The sequence below is a fragment of the Pleuronectes platessa genome, chromosome 8 (genome assembly GCF_947347685.1).
Source record: "Pleuronectes platessa chromosome 8, fPlePla1.1, whole genome shotgun sequence".
Lineage (NCBI taxonomy): Eukaryota > Metazoa > Chordata > Actinopteri > Pleuronectiformes > Pleuronectidae > Pleuronectes > Pleuronectes platessa.
In genome coordinates, this window is record NC_070633.1 from 9385739 (window position 1) to 9410479 (window position 24741).

The 24741-nt window shown below is 41.3% G+C and overlaps 1 protein-coding gene across 2 annotated transcripts in view; it reads right to left on the reverse strand.

Annotated features, from left to right (window-relative positions):
- psd2 (pleckstrin and Sec7 domain containing 2) overlaps positions 1 to 24741 on the reverse strand; it is a 39524-nt gene that overhangs the window by 3085 nt on the left and 11698 nt on the right. Inside the window, exons 3-14 of one of the 2 annotated variants that reach the window (XM_053428891.1) lie at positions 23387 to 24139; positions 7998 to 8195; positions 7548 to 7628; positions 5986 to 6098; positions 5186 to 5244; positions 2883 to 2972; positions 2729 to 2772; positions 2417 to 2607; positions 2212 to 2282; positions 1640 to 1797; positions 626 to 770; positions 108 to 251 (exon numbers count right to left, since the gene is read on the reverse strand). In XM_053428891.1, the coding sequence (XP_053284866.1) occupies positions 108 to 251; positions 626 to 770; positions 1640 to 1797; positions 2212 to 2282; positions 2417 to 2607; positions 2729 to 2772; positions 2883 to 2972; positions 5186 to 5244; positions 5986 to 6098; positions 7548 to 7628; positions 7998 to 8195; positions 23387 to 24139 (2047 nt within the window). Of the gene's footprint in view, positions 1 to 107; positions 252 to 625; positions 771 to 1639; positions 1798 to 2211; positions 2283 to 2416; positions 2608 to 2728; positions 2773 to 2882; positions 2973 to 5185; positions 5245 to 5985; positions 6099 to 7547; positions 7629 to 7997; positions 8196 to 14107; positions 14538 to 23386; positions 24140 to 24741 lie in introns of those variants that run through there. The other variant, XM_053428892.1, reaches the window with a different exon arrangement.

The window sequence follows — 24741 nt, forward strand, 5'->3', positions numbered from 1 at the left end:
TAGCACATATATGTGGAGAAAACATCAGACAATGTGCCTCTGTCCTGGTTCTGAGTCCCTTGGCTGCTTTCTGGATAGAAAATAAAAACAATGAAAAGAGCCTGTACCTCATACGTCAGGTAGTGCTCTTTAAGCCTGTGCTCCTCCCACTCCCGGCTTTTGGGGTCAACTGAGGGTGTGTTTTTCCGGTGCTCCTCCAGCTCCAGGCTCATCTGCTTCATCTTGTTCTCGTGACTCAGCAGCTGCTCGTCCTGCACCAATCGAACAGACGCACAGACAAACAAATAAAAACAGGAACCCCCAAAACAGACACAAATGTTTGTATGCAGACACAAATAGAATATGTTATATTGTCCAACTCTGTGCAGAGTTTTTTGTAAGTATTGTGCATGCTGCAGCGATATACCAGGGAAATATACAATGAATAATAAATAATATATATAATCTAGAAAATATATCACCTGTGGCTATTGATTGTAGTATTGACAACAGTATATTTTATATCTAGAGAGCAGTGGTTAATAAACCAACAGAGTATGACAACTGCTTCTGTTCTGGTGTGTGAGTGTGTGTGTGTGTGTGTGTGTGTGTGTGTGTGTGTGTTTGTGTGTGTGTGTGTGTGTACCTGGTTGAGTCGGGTGGATGAAGAAGGCAGGATTGGTCGGCAGAATTTCTTCATGGAGCCGATTGCAGCGGGGAAGGCTGGGGCTGAGAACAGCGCCGCCACCAGGTTTATCCGGAAGATCCAGGACATCATCTCCTCCTCACTCCTGGATGGAGAAGGGGGGGGGGAGAGGAGCATGAGAAGGTGATAAATGGTGAGTGAGGAAGTGAGACTAGAAAATGAAACTCTGCTTTCTCTTTAGTTGTACATTTTCAGCAAAACATCTGGAGGATTCAAATAGATGAAGACAACTAAAGCAATGTTCCAATGTTGCAATTTTCCAATTTACAATCATAAAATGTAACCATATTATCTCTACGTCGTCTCTATGAATTACCATGTTGACATTAGGTGGGTTTCCATCTGTTTTTATATACCTTTTCAATTTGAGCATAAAATTATACAGTGAAACATACTAGAAATCACAAAACATCACAAAACTTGGTGTTTCTATGTAAGGAAAAGGTAACGAATGCGTAATGGAAACAGATTGTTTATGACATTAAAACATCCACTGAAGAGTCGAAAAATATTTATTTCATTTCCCCTATGATTGTCACTTTGAGCTCATCCTGTTCTTCTGCAATGATTATGGCTAACTGGAGAATTTGCATCCCTTTCTGTTTATCTATACAAACTGATAGTTGCTATAAAGAAACACACAGTTATTGCAATTTCTTTTGCAGGGGATTTTTTATTATAAATACTGTTCATATTTACATTTGGATGGTACATTTCTTATTGTGTTCCTAAATTCAAAATATAATCCCTATTGTTAAAAAGCTACAGGTTTTATTCCTAAAATTGGAACTTGCAAGTTAGTTTATGTCGAAATGACACACAAAGCCCTTTCTAGATTTGGTCTTTGAACCAAGCCAATACATTTCTATCACCAGAAAGACAAATGTATCCAGTTTAAACAAGATAAATTCCTCAGTTTAAATAGTTTGTTATGTGATGGATTGAGCTACTCACGGGGCCTGCAGCAGATACACTCTCCAGTCTGACGTTTTTAGCTTCAGTACGTTGGCTCTCTTGCTGTAGTCAGTGGCACGAGTGGCTAACGAGTGATGGATTCGCACTGCGTTCTTCAGGTCCACCTCTGATATGTCAGCGTCTGGTTTGTACTCATCCTAGCAGGACAAGATAAACCGGGGTCAAAGGTGTTATGTTTCATTCATAACATCATGGCTGGCACATGAGAGCATAAACAGGCCTGAGACCTCAAGAAGAGCAGCTGTGAAGAGTGTATATTAAAGCAAACACTTCTTTAAACACAAATCCATAGTAAAATATAGGGAAAACAGTGTTACGTTTTTTCATTTATTTCTGGTTGAATGTTTCTCGAGAACATGTGGACAGTGAAGACTTCCTACCAGCAGGGGGAGACAAACACACACTGTAGCAGCCATGCCTCATTTCCTCTCTTAACACTCTCTGTATCAGACACACACACACACACACACACACAGCAGCTAGAGGCTCCACCACCGCAGTGACAGCGGTGGAGGAGGTGTGTTTCTATGGCAACGGAGCAGAGGACGTACCTTCTGGAGATACAGGATCATCCCTTTCAGAACCGCGTAGAACTTCTTCCAACCGCGGCGACCCCTCGGGGCTGGGGGGGGCGGACAAGGTGATCAAAAAAACTCTTCGGTTAAATAACTTTTGTATTACCTTTATTGAGCAGTTGAAAAGTCAACCTTGTGTGTGTGTGTGTGTGTGTGTGTGCGTTTCTATAGATGAACTCACTGCGTTTGCCATCCATGTCAGCGTGGCTCTTGCGGGTCAGCACTCCGTGTTTGTAGGTGACGGCGTTCAAGAAAATGGGGATTGCAATGAAAGGGTTATTGCCGTCCGTTACCCTGGTAACACGTTTGCACCCGCCCTCGCACTGCTCCTCCACCAGCTCCGACAGGCTCTTCCTCAGCTCTTCCTTCTCGCTGCAGATTCACAAACACTCATTCAGATAAACCTAAGTAGCGCATATTCAAAGGTGCTTACTGCTGAAAACTTGCAAAGGCCAAAGACTTTTCCTGTCGATAAACAAAATGCTATACTCACACTGCCCACTCAAGCTTCTCATTCTTGATTGAGTTATATAAAACCTGTGGAGACGAAGCCATAATTAATTGTTAATTTGAATATGTAGAGACAAACAAAGGGGGAAGGTGACCGATTTAGCTTCAGTCGTGTTCTCTCAGGATGTGATCGGTACCTTTAATAAGTCTTTGGGAAAGTCTTTGCCGTTGTTGAGGCCGTCTAGGTTACTGATAAACTGTTGGCAGGACATCTTCTTCCCAATGTTCTGAGGTAAGGAGAAACCAACAGACACAAACAATCAAGACAATCACTTATGGTAAATGGTCAGTATTTATAGAAAGCTTTTCTAGTCTTGACGACCACTCAAAGCTCTTTACAGTGCAGTTTTGCCATTCATCCATAATATCCCACATTCACAAAGTGCATCTAGGTATAGCACTTTCTCTATCATACAAAACCCACACACTGCAGGCAGAGCCACCAGAGGCCATTTGGGGGTCAGTATCTTGCCCAAGGCCAATTTGGCATGTGTATGAGACTGAGATTGAACCCCCAAACTTCTGGTTTGTGGAGGCTTAGGACATTTCAACATAAAGAATCAATTTAATTTTTGCCTTGAACTTTTTGAGTGCATATACAGCAAAATTTAAAATGTTTTTGCTTGGCACAATATTCACAGACGTTGACAAATTCCAGCACCTGATGATTTCAGCCCTTATAGCTGCAGTGACCTGGATGCAGTTTTGCAACCATCCACTGAATGGCGCTCACATGCTGCGGGAGGTCTAATAGAAGTGGTGTTGGGTGAGGTTGGGCCTCAGTTTGAGCTTTGTAAATCTCAGATTTCCACACCTTTCTTTGTGTTTTAGCCTCTACTTATGATGCATCTAATTATAAGGCATCATTAGAGGGGCTGTATTACTGCGTCTTTCTGCATGAAGCAGCTCTTTAACCTTAATAAACAACAGATGTGGAACTGAAACTGATTTAATTCACCCCTCATAGAAAAACCTTTATTTGGTTTGTGGCCTTATTATTCACATTTTCTTCTGATGAGGCCACGTTACAGCCCTTTTCTAGTAAAATTACAAAACACCCAAAATATTTCAGTTTATAACCACAAACATGTAACAGCTTTATTTTATCTGGATGAACTACTCAGTTAAATTAATTTATGTAAAGGCTGCAGGGCAGTATACTCTTAATATATATATCAATTACTCATGTTATAAAATGAGGATTTCTATAACCCATAGGAGATTCTTGACTACTGCATTAGTGTCTGTAAACCATTCCTTAAATAAGCTGCTGATCAATAAATCATAGGAGACGTGTGAGAGAGGGATACGTTGGTCCACTCTATTGAGGATTCTCCTCGCTTTCTTTGCTGTAGCTAGCGTTAGCTGTAAGTGGGTAAAGCTTTATACATATTGCAGCTGATGGTTTTATCTTATATTTCCAAACTGTTGATTTTGCAAAATGCATCTGAATCTGGTCGTACTACCATGTTTCATTGTGGCTCCTGCTCTATCAACATGTCTGCTGCTTTAGAACACACACTTCAGTGATAAGGTCAAGCATGACAACTATGACTCGTCAACTGCTTGCGCCCCCTGCAGCCGATTCGTTGTTGGCTGCTTCATTACTGCACCGTGCTAAATCCACAGATGAACAACTAGCCTACAATGAAGCACTTGGTCGACTAGTGGTTTGATAGTTGACTACTTGAGTAATCTGTGAAACCCCAAAAACCTTATATCATGAAATTAGTGTTTTTTATTATTAGTAGTAGTATAATTATAATAATAATTTATAATGTGGGAACCAATACTGCAATTTATTTTTACATCGTCAAACTCAACAACTGAACATTAAAAATATTTATACACCCAAATGATTCTTTGTCACTGAATAACAATGATTGTAAGGGTATTCTTCATTTAAAGGTATGACTTAAATGGTGTTGGACAAACAGATGTTAGGACTCTAGGTATACTTACCACCTGCAGGGGCAGACAGAGACCAGGGACCAGAATTGGTTAGCAGGGGGAAGGGTTTGAAAAGGAGGGAAGGGAAATTGAAAAGAGAGACAGGATATTAGTTAGAGGAGGGACATTCTCTAGAAGTACTACAGGGCGGGAGGGTCAAGGAAAAGCCAGAGAGCAGGACCAATGATAATGTGGAGTGTTGTGTTGCCCAGACCACAGTGCTCCAGTTTAAAACTGAACAGATGAGACTATTTGAGGAGAGAGGAGACAGAAACAGGTCAGAAAGTAGGCCGCAGAAGAAAGAGGGATAGAGAGTGACAGAGGAAAGGGTAGACAGAGAGAGCGGGAAAGGACATGGATGAGTGGAATGAAGTTGTGAATGGAGTAATGCCGACTCTTACAATCAACTCTCTTAATGTGTTGTTTTATGTGCAGATTAGAAAACAAGGAGACCTGCTGAATTAAAAAGATAAAGAAGTTGAGTACGTACATGTCCATGTAGGTCAGTGTTAAGCAGCATGAGAGCACAGGTTAATGTGTGGGCTCCATCTGCAGAGGGAAATGGTCGAGGTCCGTTAAATGTCATACTGCACACAGGCACACACAAACACACAAACGCGGAAATGCAATGCCACGCATTCCTTCATGATGAATGCAGAGACAAAACACATCTGCAGAGCTGCATTGAACATCAGTGTTTTCATTTAAATACATTAACATGTTTAAGACCCACATGCTCGATTCAATATATGGAAAAAATGAATCATAATAACAGTTTCTAAATAGGCTTACAATAAAAAAAGGTGTAATAATCAGAACTTGAGCATTAACGGAGCATAGTTTTGGGAAATACATCAAAATTGTGCAACAAATTGTGACGGTATTGTAAAAGTAAAAGGGTTTTATAAATATCCTGATCATATGAGTTGCAAACTTATTTGTATATTCAGACTCATTAAATTTATTATATCTGTAATGAGGCTTTTCAGTCTTCATTTTGTAATATTACAACTATCAAGGCCTCCAGGATCAAATGTCAAAGCTAAGTAAATGTAAACACACATTACAACAGTTTATAATAATTTGAATGTATTTTAATCCTATTACTCCACTGATGCACATAAATACAGGTCCAGCATCTCACGCTCATGGCCGCAGTACACAGTACTACTGCTGAATAGAAGTACTAGTGGAAAAACTGGACATGAAGTTCATAAAAGTTGCTAAAATAGTCAGTTGGGGCATTTTTATTATTTAAGGTTAATGTGTCATCATCATCGCTGCTCTGACCTTCTGAGGAGGATGTGTGTGGGTTGCAGAGGCAGAAGCGTCTGGAGAAGTGGACCAGGACCCTCTCTCTCTCCTGGGTCTCTCCCATCAGTGGAAAGGCCTTCAAGAAGTTTCTGTCACATAAAAAACAACACAAGGTCAAATGTTTCCCAGATATGCATCTCATACATGACTTTATCAATGTAAATGAGATCTGTTGAGAATTGATCTAACAGTTTTGTTATAGACATTAAGAAATATTGTACTCAGAGAAAAATAGCAACAGTTGCTGTAGTTTACTGCTATAAGGTGATTGAATAATTTGTCTTTTTGTCTCAAATCCCATTGCACGTCTGTAATCCATCACTATATCTTCTGTTACACACGTCATTCCATGCAAATAATACATTTGGGCATTTGAATGTTTGGTTGGATAAAAAGAATTGAACACATCCTTTTGGACAAGTTAGTTTTTTTATTTACTAGACTGAACATTCATCAACAATACATCTTAAATGACGCAAAAACTGACATCCGCAGTTTTATAATTAATTTGAGGAAATAAATGTAATGATTAAAGAAATTCGCAGAGAACTAAAGTCATAAACTGTGAAAGAAAAACTCTAACTTGCTTTAATGTGCATTATTAAAAAGGTTTTACAGTAGGCCTGTCACTACAACAAATTTTGTTGGAAAATATTATGTCCCAGAAACTATTGCATTTTTTTATTGTTAAATGTTATCATTTGTAAACCATTTTCTACCACTGATATAATAATATTACAGCATAATCATGCAAGTTCATCGTTTGAAAGAACAAATAACTTAATTATAAAGAATATTCAGTCTACCATTTGAATGAGAATTAAAAATATTAAAATATCCTGAATAAATTTTAAAATGAACCACACATAAACAAAACAGTAAATAAAATTGACTCCTTGGCTCTATGTTACCTTCTCAGTGAACAAAATTGGATGATTATGATTTACATGAGCTTTGACTTGTGTTAGGTTGTTATTCAGGTCCTATTAACGTGTAATTACTGTTGGTGTTTATTGTTTATGTGTGAAGTGAGCAGGAGAGTGGAGCGAGGACACTCAGTCAAAGACTCTGACATGGCACAAACCAACCCGCTGCGTCTGCTCTCATACCGAAGCAGTGGCACAATTCGTTTGGTATAAGCTGTCTGTCGTGGAAACTCTGTATTCACAGTTTTTGTCACCACTGTTTGCCCTCGTTCACCGCCTCTTCTCCCTCATCCCTGCGTCACTGTTCGTGTGTGAGTGAGAGGGGGCGGGGCCAGCCTTTGTGTGTGAGTGTAAACGTCGCAGAGGAGATGAGGAAGCGACACCGACTCGATCAAATACAGAGACACCCCAGCTAAATGTTTGGCTCACGTTGCGACAAAGGACATTTTTTTGTTGCATTTCTATCTACAATATTACAAATTATACACACACACACATAGCTGACCCTCTCACGATGTTTACCTCCCACCCACGCTTTTCTGTTCTGTCCCTTATTTCTTCAGAAACCTCACAATTAACCATTCATTGCGATAAATGGCACAATGTCTTTACCTCAGGGCTCGATCCAGAGACAGGCCAGAGAGATCGAAGAAACTCAGGTACTCTGAAGCCACCAATTGGCTGAAGTCATTACTGCAAGGGGAGAGAGAGACAGAGACACAGAGGGAAAGAGAGCGAGAGAGAGAGAGAGAGAGAGAGAGAGAGAGAGAGAGAGAGAGAGAGAGAGAGAGAGAGAGAGAGAGAGAGAGAGAGACAGAGAGAGAGAGAATCAGCACATCAACGTGGCAGTGACAAGGGATGATAGTGTTGTATAAATGTTTTTTCACAAGGCTTTAAAGATTAAGCATATTCTCTTCACGTGTTTCTATCATTTTACATCTTTGCGTCTCATATATATTGAACAGCTAAGTAAAAATGTTCTCCAGTTTCTGGTGAATTCTCCGTCTATTAGCAGACAATGTGCTCTCGTGTTTCTGTTTGTGTGTGTTAGTGCATGCTCACTTCTTGCCCAGGTGTCTGGCCACGTCACAGCGTTTGAAGCCCTCGAGGTGATAGAGGCGCTTGGCAAGCCTCTTGGCGGCCTCATAGTCGGCTCGGCAGCCATTGGCCAGAGTGTCGGTGCTGCCGCGCTCCAAATGCTCCAGACTGCCCAAATTACACTCCTCCGAGTCAGACAGGCCGTCTGTGAGGCTGGCATCACTGGAGGAGGGGGACGGACAGACAAACAGACATACACAAACACACACAAACAAGCAAGGTGCCCAGGTTAATGAATAGAGCACATTGAATTAAGAATAGGAAACTGAACTGCTGAGAGTGGAACTCAATAACATAAAGACATACACACGAACAAAAGTAGAATGAGCTTTAAATCACTTCTTTTGACACTGACCCACTTTCACTGTCACTTAATGTCCTGCTTTAATGCAGTGGAACTGATTATTATAATGCTGACACAGATTTAACCTTCTGCAATCTCACACTGTTAACTTCCAACATGATCTGAATTTAAGTACTGTGATATAAAAACGAATCGCTCCTTTCTTCTCTTCCATCCTCCTATTTCAGGCAAATGTCACGGAGAAGTTGAGGCCTAAGCTTTTCATTTTTTAGGTCCCAAGTAACGCTCTCTCTCTCTCTGTCTGGCTTCAACAACCCCTATACCCCTCCCTCCAAGCACATCACCCAACCTTTTACAGAACAAGTTAATTGTTTGTTTCCTGCTCATTGACTATAACTGGATGGCAATTGGTGTATCTGTGTGAGTAAGCAGCAGGGCGTTTCTATGAAAGACCGAACAATTCTAGCAGGATTAGTTAAGGTTGAAGAAAAGAGAAATTCTGTCTCCAGACAGTTGAGGACATGAGAGTGAGCCTCCAGCTCCCACTGCCAAGTAATGACTTGCACGGTCTGCATGAATAGACAGATGTTCTCGAACTATTTGTACTTTAAGATATACTGTCTAACTTTGACACTGCAACTGTTCTCAATATACGCAGCTATGTCTCAAAGTGAAATGCATTCAAAAACAACTAGTGATGATTATGTAAACAGCCTCTGTCCAGGTTATTTCCGGCTTCACTAGATTTCCAACAGCTGCCATAAATGTTGTTTTAAAGCACTTTCTAACATTAACAGAAAATATGTTTTGATTCCACTTGCTCTCTTACCTGAATAGAAACTTAAAATCACAGTCAGTAGAGTTCAATAGAGCCAAGGCCCAACATTCCCCTTAGAAACTGCATTTAAATTCACTGGGTCCAGATTGTTAATTGGATATGCACCACATTACATGCAACAATAAATAGCAGTCTCCTTAACACTCCTGATTTGAAAATGTTGAAAAAACATCCTATGTTTCAATGATAAAGAAAGTGAAACAGATTCCTAGATCTCATCCTGATCCAGATCCACAAGAAATGTTTCATGAGTTCTGCCCTGAGTCGTACTACATCCTTCCACCAAGTGTCATGGTAATCCATGCAGTAGACTTTGTGTAATCCTGCTGACTAATAAACAAACAAATGCTTCTTTTTTTTTTAGAATTAGGATCTTCATTAAGTTGTGAGACTAAAAGGATAACAAACTATTGAATCAGCAGTGGCGTACATGCTCTGACCATCGACTGTATATAAAGATACACAACGTGACGGCCTTAATTAGTTATTGAGGCCATATAAACTGACTGGCTGGTCAAGTGTTTGTATCGGCACAACCTCCCTACATCCTCCACTAACTACTGCAAAGACTCTGGCTCTAAATGCACGACATTGCAGGGTTCAAATCTGGGATAATTTGGTTTCATCTCTGAATAGTAACAGGAAGTGGAAATGCATCGTGTATCTATGGTTGTCCTTAAGTCTCTAGTATGGGTCAAGCCTCAAAAACTATAGATCCTACATTTCCCATAATGCAACCATATTTTATTAGATCCACCCTGATTAGAAAATGCTCACATAGTTCAAATCCTGCAGTCACACATGCTTTGTGTGATATATTTGAAATACAATGCCCCAACTGAGCCAAACCCTGACCAGTAACAACATGAGCAGGGTAATTTTCTCAAAACACAAAAATCTGAGTCACAGGAGGCCTTATACGGTACAACTAGATTTCACTGGCTGAGAAGTACTAATCTTCCTGTCACAACTAGTGAACTGGCCCTTTTTACATAGATACTCTAGAATAGCACTCATAAGAGCTCGTACCTCCACCAAGACCTAACAGTCCCCTTATATTCAATCAAGCAGCACCACATCCTTCCACCAAGTTTCCTTTCCAATAGTTTTGGGCAAATACAAATGGACAGGGGTGAAAACCTCCACGGCGGAGCTAATAAGGCCACTCCTGCAGTGTGGCACTACATGACACAGTCCGATGAACCATCTGATCAGAACGAGAGCTCACACTCTCCCATAACTGTTTAAGTGCCATCAACAGAACAGAGAAGATTGATGCAGAGTATTAGTTAGTTCCCTACTTATTTATTTATGACTTAGTAAGGAGGTTCGATGAAGACGGGTGAGCTGCTCTGCATCACGTTGTTTACTTCAGTAGGAAGTCAATTAGCATTTTTTATTTAGACCTTAAATCCTTATTGCAGAGGGTTTGTTTTTGATTACAAGGTTAAATGTTCTGGTACTTCTGTCCCTTCACTTTCTGTGAAGGGAGCAACGTTTTTTTGCCTCAATTGGTCACATCGTATTTTTACTATTAAAAAAAAACTTTGAATTTTATTTACACATTCGTGCCACTCAGCTGCTAAAGAAATATCATTTTAACAAACAGGGTAAAAAGAAATCTGAATTAAGATTAACTCAGCAAATATCCCCCCAAAAAGTGCCAATTTTTGTGTTATATTTCTGTAGAAAGCACATACTAATTCACTTCCATCAGTCTAAAAGCCATTTCCCCATTTGTCTTATTTGAGTGTGCATCTGTGTGTCTCTGTCAGCAATCCCACCGGATGATTCAGATGTTTTTTGCATAATTTGATCAGCCCAATTGCATTACCCTCGCAAATTCAATACATTACACGCTTCTGTTGCAAGGAGTTTGCTGGTTACCATGGATACAGCGGAAGCCAAGGTGCCCTGTGCTACAATTACAAAGAATCACAGTCGAGTACTCCGATGCTGCTATTCACAAACTGGTGTGACAAAGCAAAAAGCTGCAAATAAACAAAACACACAAAAAACAGTCAGTTGTCGTGGTCAGGAGTCAGGCCCCTCCCTTCACATGCTGAATGGCTGACTATGCACAACACCCTTAAAGCTGACCTCTTCAAAGGGCCCTGCTTCCCCTGCTCTAGGCAAGGTTACACTTCCCTGTCTTGGCTGATTCATTGGCTTCTCAGAATTACTCTTCATCTGGCCCCTGACCTTGGAGCAATTTGCCCTGGGACACCCCGTAATGTACTTCTGCCACCAACAACCCAGGTCCCAGGGTCAGGTGGACACATAAGCCCCTCAACTGTGACAAGGTGGGTCACGCAAACTCCTTCACCATATTGTGGCTGAGCACTGCTGCCAAGAATGACAACCAGACTGAAGTTAAGAGTCAAGGGAAAGCCGGTTGATTTGTGATTTGCAGCGTACCAGGGCTCATCCTCAGGGACAGGGTGGGGGGCCTGTGCTGTATATCCGGAAGGAGTAAACTCACTGCTTTTTGGTCGGGAGAAGGAGCCAGCTGAGGTGGTCTCGGGATCTGATTAAGATGCTTCCTGTACAGATCCCTCCAGAGGTCTTCTGGACACGTCCCTCAGAGAGGAGAACCCTGGGCAGTACCATAACATGCTCAATGGACTGCATATCCCACCTAATCTGGGTAAAAGACGCAGGATCCCCCTCGAGACCCAGACAAGCCTAGAAAAATTGATGGAAAGGAATATAGCCTGTACATGTTACACGAATGCCCGACACATGGATGCATAAATAAAACGAGTGAGTGGTGAACCGTCAAAACAATATCTGTCTGTGTGTCTGCAGTGAAATTGCTTTCACTTGTCTGACTGTATTAATTCACAAGACTTCGGAGAGGCCTCATAAATCATTCAGATCTCATATCAGTCACGAGGCTAAAACGATGCTGTGCTCCCCCGACGCTCCCCCACCCGTCTGGCAGAAACAGAATATACACACAAACATACACACACTATGAAACACAAACACAAAGTTCTAGTGAGAGAGACACAATATGAAGTGTCAGTTATCTAGAGAGAGCTTTTTGTGTCAAAACACTTAGCGTTGCTGATGGCCAAGTGGCACACAATATATCTATTTGTCCATCCAAAGTCGCAATTCTATATCCCCAGGCCACACGCTGCCGCCGCCACTGTGACCACTGTCTGTGTGCGCCAGTGTGTCAGAGATTGGCAGCATGATTGTGCAGGCCAGTGAGTCACGTGTTAATCTTTTTAGCTGTTCACCAACCACACCTACCAGGTGTGTCTTGCATGCAAGGTGTGTGTGTGTGTGTGTGTGTGTGTGTGTGTGTGTGTGTGTGTGTGTGTGTGTGTGTTTGTGAAGGGGAGGGTCTCATTGGCATTGGCTGCAAGCGTAATTAACAATTACGGGATTACCTGGATTATGAAACTCTGTTTGATGACAGATGTTTCTTTCATTTTCGTAAACACTGATTTGCAGTCAACAGAGTACAGTAGACATACTTTCGAAACACAAACATTCAGTGGAGGAACTTCATGTTTGTCAGTTTTTAAGTCGTGTTATCTGCTGCGGCCTGTACGTACAATCAAAACAAAAACACTGTTGCAACACTGGAATGTTAAATGTAAAAAAAGACAAATACAGTGACAAAATCTGACTCTGGCTTACATTCAACTAGTGTTCTGGTCATTGAACCAACTATATTGGTTAACTGATGGTCAACCAATCACATTACCAGCACATTTAGTTTTTTGCATCTTGTTTGGGGTCTTTTTTGTTTGAGAGCTGTTGACAGTGATGGTACATCAGGCAAGGCCAAACTGTATTTTATGGACATAATGTCTTCAAAACTGCTAGTTGCAGTTCAAAATATTTAAGATCCTTATAAAAAGTAGTAGTTTGTGAGCAACAAGGACATTTCTAGGTTGAGTATTGCTACAAATCCATAATAAAGCTGAAACAATAACTGACTACATACGTTCTTCAACAGTAAATGGATAAGACAATATTTAGTATATATACATACATACATAGTCTCAAAATCAAAGATTGTATTTATCTTTTTTTAAATCCTTTTCAGAATATAGTCATTGTAAGCACTGAATACAACATTAGTGCTCTTATTTGGTGAATTAAAAAACCCCTATAAAAGTAAATTACACAGAGGATTTAATAAACTTAATAAAACCTAATAAATAATAAAATGTTATATTTGTCATTTGAACTGTTGGTTGGACATAAACAGTTTTAAAACATCGCCTTGAGCTTTAAGAGCTTGTGATGGGTACTAGTCTTTATATTCTGACATTTCATGAACTCATCAATTACGTGAATGTTCATAGAATAGATTAATCACAAAAACAACTGAATAAGTGATACTCTAAATAATTGCTAGTTGCACCCCTAACCTCTGTATCACTTTGTAATACATGTAGTGCTTATGAATCCCATAACTCATTAGTACATGCAATACAATCCAATAAGTACAGATAAAGATATGATGAAATCAAGATAGGATGGAATGTCTTGCTGCTACTACTCTTTGTAGGATATTTTTATTAGATGCTTATATTTTATATTTTAATAAATAAATCTATCTCTTCCCATTCCTCTGTACCAAAGTATAGTGACAGTAAGATCTTTCTGATTCTGAAATCAGAAAGATCTTCTTTAAATCCTCAGCAGTGATTGACAAGAACTTTCTTTCTTTGTTTCTTTCTTTCTTATGGATACATCAAATGATATGTAAAATAAAACGATACTTTTAAGACTTCAAAGGTTAAAGTCTCTACGGAAATACTTTAGACGTACCATGTAGATTTTCCTCAGAGTAAAGTTAAAGCTGCCTCACTATTTCCTTTTTGCCACGCAGCATTACATTAATGTTCCCACCCATTGGAAGCGAAACCTACAGCTACCTCTGGTGTGAGGACGTGTAACACTCACAGGAGATTCAGCAGAAAGTCGAAGTGAACGTCATATTCCGCTTTCCACATGATCGTCTCTCAGGATCTTGGATCAGCGGTCGAATGCGCGCCACGGACCCAGCGCCTCATCCTCCAGCCGCCGTTAAAGACTGCATCGCTCCGGTCTGTTACTTCACCTCAGGCCCGGTCTGACGTCTACAGAGCGGAAATCAACTCATCGTGTAATCACAGCCAATAAACGATGGTGATGATCGATCGGAGTGTTGCGCTGATCCGCCGCAGCGTCACCAGGGCAGGAGCGTGGAGTTCTTTTCCTTGAAGTTTGTTGGCTGAGTGAGCGCTCCTCGCAGGAGAGGATGTCAGGGGCGGAGCGACTTTTTCCTGATGAATTAGTTCGTAGTGGTGGCTTCACAATGGCCCTGTGTGTCTCAGCCAACAGCACTTCCTCTGGGTTAAAGTGAGGGGCTGCGAGCAGACCAGGTCAATATCAACGGGACGTTTCCTGACGTTCCCTCAACAGGCTGCTTTCTCCAGCCATCCCTGCACAAGGCTATTTCTGTGCATCATTGAAATGTATTCATTCATCATGCCTCACGAGATTCAGACGTAGACCGTAGGTATATAAAGGTGGACGACTTGAGTGCTCCCTAAAAGTGAAGCCAAAGCCTTTTAACCGCCTCCTGGTGGCTGGCTGCAGTACAGGTCATAAATCCCACCTCCCCCACATTATGCCTGTTCTACAGCCAAACACGGGTGATTTAAACGTGGGTTAACTCGATAGAAAAAGGGACATTAAGGTTTATCTTTCTGTTTTGGTTCCTGGTGAGTCATGTTTGATGGCATGAACACACCGGGAACTGGTACTACACAAGTTGCAGCCTCAACACATAAACGTTTAAAAATAAATGAGAGCATTCACGTTTCATCACTGCCGATTGAATCCGGAGCTGATCAAAACCTGAGTCTACTGCAGAGTCCATTGGCACGGCCCCGATTGTATGCATTCCCATTGCAGACAAAAACCAGATGTCATTGGTGTGAGAGGGTTTTTTGACCAGTGGAAACGGGTCTTTAGCGGTTCACATTTAATCACTTAAATTCACTTTTCTCTACTGATGATATGATGGTAATGTTATTGTTAAACAGTGATAAGAGTGTAAGAATATGTAGACAGAGAGTGCAAAAGACAATATTATTGTATAAATTATATATAATATCAATATGGTTTATATTAACACATATCACATATGATGTGAAGTAAGTGTTCCAGTATATGGAGCGGAGTGTTGTACAGGGTACACCGATCAAGGAGACAGGTATATTTAGTGCAGTTCTGTGATGGTGGCTTTGTTTGTTTGGTTTTATTTAGTTATTTGATGCATTGAAAACAAGGTGAAATGTACTGATTGACAGCTAAGACTGACGGATTGTTCGAGTGCGTGTATCGTGTAAACTCTGGTACCAAGTGAGTTCGTATACGGGATATTTGGTTTGATTTCTGGAATGTGGGAGGAAGAGAAGACATGTTGTCCATCTTTATATACAGTCTGTGATATAGACCGGGTGAAGCTAACTTGCACTGTAAAAGACCAAACTACCTATTTTTAATGAAAAGTTAAAACTATGCTCCAACAGAAAAAGTGTGCATGCAGCTGGAGGGTCAAAAGTACAACAATTAGTCAGTGGTGGATGTAACTGAGGCAAAGGTTTCATTGGGATTTTCAGACCTCAATGAGGCATTCACTGCAACCTGATTAAAAGCCTGCAGATGATTAGGAGCATACAACAATGACTACATTTCCTTGACGGTAACAACACAGATCTTTAGTGATGAAATGAGACCTGAATTCTCTCCTGAATGCTGGTAACACATCAGTGTTTTTACCCCCATGACTCATGGATAACCTTCATCATTTGTACACGGTGGACAGCTGAATTTATAAACCTGTACTTGCACAGATGTGATCTTCTCATAGCAGCCAACAGAAGGGAAAAACTGATTCAGCCTCTGCAGTTACCCACAAGAGGACACACAAGACAGATGTTTTTTTTTGCATTCTATTAAAAGGAGTCCTTATTTTGTGCTTCCCTGTCAGTCAGGCATGCTTTCATGTTGCCAGAACTAGAATCAGAAAGTAGTTGAAGTGGTCATCCAGATGTGTCATCTGCAGGAACTAATAAAGTCAATACAAAACAAGTCACGGAAGACAACTCACAACAGCAACAATGATGTTCCTACACCTCCATAACAAACATATATAGTGTCATTAAAGCTTTGTGATGTAGCTGGTCATGCACCTCTTGTGTCAGTAAACTCACAAATTATGAACTGTTCTTTCAATGATTTTTTTATAATTGACAGACTGCCATCAGTGTGTCCATTTCCGTTCTTTTCAAGGTGCCACCATTCATAAAATCTCCCTTCCTCAGAACATCTGACTTCCTCAGAACATGTTCAGAGGTCAAACCTACTTTACGGTATTATTTAACCTTATATTACAACTATAATGTCTAATTAGGGGAGAGAATTTAAATTCAAAATACACGAGTGTAACTATTTTTGTTACATGTAGTTGTAATATTACAGTCAATACCACTACTGATGTTTAAAATCAATTCATTTAAGATAAATTACAGATTATACTGCAGACTTAAGGCTTGTCAAAGCTTTTTTAAATTTAGCCAGATACCACTAATCTTAAATATTCCAGTATATTTTGTTTCTTTCTCTTTCTTTCTCTCTGTCTTCTTATTGCACACACGCACCCACAAAAGGAACCCAAAACACCCACAAAGTGGCAGACAATAGACAATGGTGACCTCTTTCAGCCGAGTCAGACAAATTGGGTTCAGGTGTGGGACTGAAACACTGAACACAACAACAACATCTTGATCTGACAAAAATCTGATCTACAGATTCATACAGCTAAACCAGAAAAGCATTCAAAATGAAGTCAGATGCAAATGTTTTACAGTGCTGGCTCAACTTCCACTGAATGCATACAGGAAGTGCTGACAGACGGCTCAGACAAGTGAACCCTGTGGTCTGAGGAGCCTCATTCAGCCAAAACAGTCATTGGAATATTAAGACAGTGGGATGTGTCATGAAACATTCAGTCGAGCTATAAATACACAGGGATAAATCTGTCAGTGCTATAATTATTCGGTTGGTGATTGTCTGTCTGTGGTTAGGGGGAAAAATGATGTGTATGTATTACTACTTGTGATTCTGCATGTGTATTTGTGTGTGTGTGTGTGTGTGTGTGTTTGTGTGTGTGTGTGTGTGTGTGTGTGCGTGTGTGTGTGTGTGTGTGTGTGTGTGTGTGTGTGTGTGTGTGTGTGTGTGTGTGTGTGTGTGTGTGTGTATGTGAGTCATATCGCTGCCGGAGTGAGAGCCAGGAGAGGATAATCTGCGGGATGTTTCAGCACCGTTATAGAGCCACGCAAAGGGTTTTATTCCCACAGTGACATCCCGAAAGATGTGTTTGTGTGTGTGTGTGTGTGTGTGTGTGTGTGTGTGTGTGTGTGTCTGTGGTCTGTGCATGTCACAGAGACACAGAAAAAGAGAAAAATCCAGAGTGTTATGCACAGTTTAGTTTACGCATGCATAATGCTGGTCCATGTGTCCCCTTTTCTCTCTGTGTGTGATTGCGTTTCTGCACTCGACAGTGTATATGAAAGAGATTAGTGCACACGGCAGAGCTGCTTCTCTGATATGGAAACAACTGCGTTTGGCTTTTATCTGCTCTGCCTGGGCTTAGATCTGGCGGGCTCACAAGCCACGGGGAGGACCGTGCAATTCACTCACAGCACGTTTTCTAAACAAATACACATAGGGACACGTGCATACATGCAAATGTGCGGCCAGCAATACTGCACACATGCACATCAATAAGAAGATATGTATAATTTAATATTTTGATACTGTATGATATTCTTCCCATGCCATGACTTTTATTAGTTTGCGCTTTGATGTGTGAAAGAGGCGATTCAGTGTCAGTGTCCTTGTTGTTGAGCATTTCTCTGTGTGCGCTAGTTTGTGTTTCTGGATGCTACACTGCACTTTCCATTATCACATGCATTCAACTGGCTAGAACTGGCTGGCTATGTGTTATAGTAGTCTGCAAGATAGACAGACAGACCGATAGTATGATGGTCAGACAGTGTGTTTTCATGGCAGTGTTGGCAGCCTCTGTGGATTAAGGTTAAGCTTAAACGTCAGTGATGCTTCCACAGAAAGCCGGGACATAACTCATCTGAAGGAACTGACTGTTTGACTAACTAAGCTTACAGAGGTACTACCTGACTGAGCTGATAAACTATGTCCTGACTGAAACACGTCGGAACTAAAAAGCCAGTTTGTTGAATAAGATTCCTGAACTGCAGCATCATTGTCTGTTTGGAAATAAAACCTTCACCTCTTATTCCAATGTGTTAGATGGCATGTGGGCAGCATCTGCAATACTCGCCAGTGTTTTTCTTTTTATCCCTGTGGCCAGCCGCCTACTTTACATCCTTTATCCAGAGATTGTCAGAATAATCAGCAGACAGTGCATCTACAGGGGGAGGTTGGCTGAGGTAAGATTAGGTTTCGTCTCTCCACCCAGGGCATCATCAAAGCTCTGTCTGTTATGAAAGTTGAAGCCTGGATTTCGGAGAGTGTGCTTCCACTCGGGATGTAAGAACACATTAATGCAAATTCTGAAAGCCATCTGAATCAGTTTGAATATTTTGGATTTGATGAAAACCAGTAGTGTTTCTTTCTGTTTCCAAGAGTTGACAAAAAAATCTGTAAAGAAACATCACCTTGACTAGAGGGGGCACTCAGAGAGCGCATACCTCCGCCAAGCTCCAACATTCCCATTACAGAGCCTTATTTCAATTGACAAGATTCAGATTCATAAATATCAGTCCCCTGAACATGACTTCTTTCAACCAAAAGCCATTAATAATTATCTGAGGAAATAAATTCTAGATCACCCCTATCCAGATCTGCACCAATATTTTGTGAATTCTTCCCTGACCTATACTGCATTAAGTTTCATGGTAATCAGTCCAGTAGTTTTTATTTAATCTTGCGTACCAACAAACCAACAGACATACAGACTGACAGGGGTGAAAACATAACCTCCTTGGTGGAAGTAATAATTATAAGTGATGTATGACATGGAAACTGTCTCAGTTTAATTCATGTTAAGACGTTCACAAACTGATTGAGGAGTCACTAACAGAGCATTTGCAGTGTTTTCAGACGTATGTGCTGATCTAACTGCACCGTTCAACATGACAGTGCTTTCCTGAGAAGACACACTACTCTCTGTCTTGACAGTGGTGTCATTTTTGTCAAAAGTTACACTGTTATCATGTGGTCATCGTCAGAGCTGCAAACACAATATCTTTGTTCTTAGACTCTTATTTATCTGAACTGAATATCCAGCATTGGATCAAAGGAAGGCTTCAAACGCCATTTGGCTGTAAGGACGACAGTGTAGGTCCCCTAGTTTGTATCACACTAAAATAATTATTGCAAATGGATTTAAACACAAATCAGGAAGAATTGTGTCTAGTCGGTTTTCATCCAGTGCTGTCACCGGGTCTAAATTGGACTTCATCCTATAGTTCAGTTTGTGTCCAAATCTCTCTAAAATGTAAAAGAAAGGGCCCATGGAAGTGCGGTGTTGAATTTGGTTTAACTTGGACACGTAACTAAATTTCAATATTAAACTTTGAACAAACAGGAAGTAGCCACGGCTGGGCTTCATCAGCGTGTTCCCAACAATGGTGAAGGCAACTCATTCTCCGCTTTTGGGTTCCGGGTACTGAGTTGAGCAGCCAGTGTTAACTTGCCGTAGCTCAATAACTACAGGTCAGTTTTGCGATTTCAGAAAGTAAGCGGGAGCCAGCGTTACCAGAGGCCAAGCAAACAGCCCAGACCTAATAGACATGCGCTTATCGAGCAAAAACGAATGATGGTACAATTAGCATCAGCTGCACTTTGTGTTCATAGGTAATTAGCAATGTTAAATGCTAGGCTGAAATTGGTAAAAGTTGGTTGGAGGAAAATGGTAACAATCCAACCCAAAACTTCAATGGGAAATGTAATGTAAAATGTAAAATTGCTTGAGTGAAGCAATGGCAGAAAAACATAGGTGACGAATGGAGAAAATCAAATCTGAACATTCATTTAAATGACAGACAAACAAACTGATTGATTGATCCATAAACAAACTAGATGTCCGCAAAGATCACTGACTGACTGACCTGCCATTTTGAATCCATCGCCCTGCAGCTGCTCTGCCCTGCAGGACAAATAACTAGTTGTCCATGATGCAGAGGTGCCAAAATGTCTAAGAGTGCCATTTCTGCGGTTACCCGCAGGCGAGAGAGAGAGGTAAAGGAGTGAGAGATAAGAAACAGTGGCAGCAGCGGGACAGGGGAGCAGGGGAAATGGAATGAAGGAGGGGGAAGGTGAGGGGGATGACGGGAGATGAGATGGAGTGAGATAAGACAGATAAAGAGGAGAAATGAATAGAGGCAGGAGGTGAGATGGAGCAAACAAAGAGATGGAGAGGCCGAGAGGGAAGGAGAGAAAGAGAGATGGAACACAAGGAAATGCATCTATACACTCAAATGGATGATGGTAGTAGATATTTAGCTGAAAAACAGCACAGCAGGCAGCTTTTTATATCTTTTATAAGTAATAATTGTTGCTTTGAAACACCTGTTCACCTTATTGACGTGAACCCCAACCGCTTTTAAGGTGTGAATTATAAAATAGAATTTACAACCTGTCTATTCCCAATTAGCTGAAGCTACATGCATACTACTTCATTTTCGTTGGAAGCCTGAGCTCTTAAAAATCTGTAAAAGAAGTAAAAAGCTAATGCAGTGTTGTTCTCATTCTAATAAAAAGAGGTTAAATTGAAGCTTGATAAGCATGAAAACATTTTTTTTTTTAAGTACACTGTGATTTGTACTAATGCTTGTTACTTTTCCCTTTTCCATGTCGTAAAAACCTAAATGGATTAAATTGGATACTTTAGAAAGTACAGCTGTCCCTTTAAGACGGACTAGCAGATGTATCCACTCTAGACTTAAGTGCTCAAATGTCTGGCAAGCTGGCTAGTATAGAGTAATAATCGCTCACTTACACACACACACACACATTGACTCTAAGACCCTGCTGGGCGGAGGAAAGCTGAAGACGATGATGTCATGACATAAACAATAGCTCATTCAGCTTGGCACTGGCGGTCAGGAAGCAAGACCGTGCTTAAGGGACAACATCTGTAGCCTGGGGTGGGGGGTAGAGAGAAAAAGAGAGAGGGAAGAGAAGGGGAGCCGACGTCCAAAACCCTGAAGTCCCCTCATAGCTCCAACTGTGCTGTGGAAGCACCAGGGATCTTATTTATCTGAGCAGATCGTTTCGGAGGTCTGTGCATCTATTTGACATTCCAGTAGTTTTGTAGCTGTAGAAACTGTGCGGGGGGGGCAGTGCTGGGGAACAAGGCAAAGGGATGTATTTCAAACTACATGGCTTTTCCCATATGGCCCCCGCTACCAATTTCATCTGTGGTGGCTCTGCGCTGTCTTCTTCAAACCCTCTTTAGTGCAATTAAGATAATTAAATGTATAAAAAAAGGACTGTCAGCTGTTGTTGTACTCCCACAATTCCTCAGGGTGTAAGCAAAGATGGATAGAGTGGATTAGATATCCCAGTGTCGTAAAATCTCACCGTTATAAATATCAGCTGGCTATCAGAGACAAAGTGAGCGACACTCTTGCTGAGATGATTCATTACGCTGACGGGCACGCTGCATCTTATTTCCATACAACTGTATGCATTATAAATGTTAGTTCCCTCGTGAAACCACCACACTAGTCCAACACATTCTGTTTCCAGTCACAGGAGGACCATGTTCAAGCATAAACCTTGTGTAATTTAGCAGCACTGGGCTTATCTCTCACAATTGTGCGAGTTTGCTTTGAGCAAAATCGTTGAATAAAGCGAATACCCCTGTGACAATGTGCAGGGCTGCTTCATGAGCCCGCTGCTGCGCGAGGGCTTTATCAGGCTCAACGCTGTTCCATCATCAATGCAACGGTCGACCTTAAACAGGCCCACTGACTTCAAATTGAAATGTAAAGCGCTCTCCTGTCTGCTTGCTGCTGTTACAGTCTGTTGTGGCAGTGCAGCATTAATGCTGGAGTGCACAGACTTATCCTTCCATGCACTTAAACTGTTTCTTCTTGCGGCTGCTCCTGAGTAACATGAGCTGAGATTTTTTTTTTTTACCCTTTCCTTTGGAATGGCAAACATTACTCTGACCTCTGAGTTTGCACATATGGACAATCAACTTCAATTTGAACAGCAAGACCTCTTCCTTAACACCCCCACAGCTAACCACCCTGCCCCCTCTCTCTCAGGGCTCACAGCTGGCCTCACACCACCTGCTGGTTAAGCCAAGGGCACATCATCTTATAGGACTTCACGTGCAGCAGGACACATGCTGAAATCTGCCATTAGTGATGGGGTAGTTAAATTTACATTAACCTTCGTTCAAGATTCAAAGGAGAGATATGTAGTAAATTCTCCTAAAAGTCCAGTTCAGATGTGTTTCAGACATGGAGCTTGAAGCACAGTGGGGATGCTGTGAGGTGAACAACACAGGCAAATTAATTAATATCCCAGTTGCTGTGCTTCTGACATCAACATTTTGCTCTAAGAGTGAAACATTATCAATACAACTGGTTTACATTAAGTGCTTTGGAAGACATAAAGAAACTGATTAATAGTTTTGAATGAGTAATCTGTATTTCTAATTTGAAAAGAAGAGGAGAAAAGAGAAGTCTTAAAAGAATCCCAGGGTTCAATAACAATACAATGATTGATTTCAATATATTGCCCAAACCTCATATAACCATATAACTTAGATTCCATTCATAAGCATTGACTAATATAAGGCAAACCCAAACTCTTGCTATTTGCATCACAACACAAGTAAGAGCAATCCACGTGGTTTTGATCCCCTCAGGTCCTAGTTGAGAAATGTAATTGGTATTACGTAGACCAAGGATTTGACCATTTTCTTACTTTGGTGACTACTTGGGCTGACATCAAATAAGACTCTGTGAGACACCTATGCACACTGATAACATCGCCTCTACCTTCCACTGAATCCAACCTGGTAAGGAGGATTATCTAATTGATTTAAAAACTCACCTTTTGCTTAAGGACACTGGACGCTGTAAAAACATTCAAATATCTAAACATACCAAAAATTGGCTTCCTCCTTACCTGAGAGAATTGATCATGGCTCCACAACCCTCAATGGCTCCCTGGGAATCTGCATGGTATCCATTAGGTATAGCCCAGCGTCCAGGCTGGCTCAGCACAAACTCTGATCTGCTCCCTGTTATGGTGGTCCTCAGTGGGCTTCCTCCTGCTGCCAAAGCTCCACCTCCACGGACAGTGGTCTCTCCAGCACCTGGGGCATCTGGTCCAGCCTCAGCCCCTTCTTGCTCCTGAACGGTTTCAAGCTCCAGCTCCAAAGGTTCAGGGCCCTGTAACAGCGCCCTCTGTTGGATGAGCGGTGTCAGTGGCGCCTCGAAGCTGACACAGCTGTCTGTCTCGTCTGTGAGTGACAGCACATCCAGAGAGTCCAGACTGCTGTAGCAGGTTCCCCCCCTCAGCAGGGCGGACTCCACGATGCGCTCGAACGTGGAGCTGAAGCCATCTTTGTTGTCCACCCTACCTTTCTCCCTCTCCTCCTCACACTCCCTGTCCTCTTCCTCCTCGTCTTGCTCCTGAACGTCAACCTGCTCAACAATCTGCTCGAATGCCGAGCTGAAACTGTCCTGGGTTCCTCTTCCATCTCCCTCTGTCTGGACCTCTTCCTCCTCTTCCTCCACTTCTGTACCAGCTTGTTCTACATTCATCTCAAAGTTAGAGCTGAAAGCATCCAAGTTTGTATGAGTCCCTGCTTCCTCTCCTCCTTCCTCCTCACCAGCTTCATCTTCGTCTTCATTCCCACCTATGCCGTTTGCAAGTCTGTATCAACAAGAGGGATAGAAGCATGGGGGATTATATTTAGCTTATGAGTTAAACATATGGCAGTGTCTTTATTGAGATTGGTTCTCATGTAAAGAAGATATTCAATTCTGAAATTATTTTTTATTCAGGAGAATGCACAATGGGCAAATATTTCAGCTTGAATAGCCACACTGACACCTGAAGCAAGATGAGAGATGAAGAAGCACAGTCCAATTTGTCTATCTTTGTATGGCTGCAAAGCTCATGTGCCCTCCGCTGTTTCATACCTTTCATTTAAGAGACTGTGAATCTATTGTAAAGCTTCAGTGTGTTTGCTGCTGACGTTACATTATTTTACGCTATCTTATCCTTTTTATGTAAAATATTCTGTGCTATGTTATACTATGTTCTTATGCTATTTCATGCTATGCTCTGCTATTTCATGTAATTCAGCAAAGCACAAGTCAACAGACATGTTTTTCTGCCACAGCTGCAATTTTCAACTCCCCTCTCCCCACACATATGCTCGCACACACAAACACCCACACATGCTCACACAAACACCCACACATGCTCACACAAACACACACACACACACTGCTACTTTAAAGCGGTTAGAA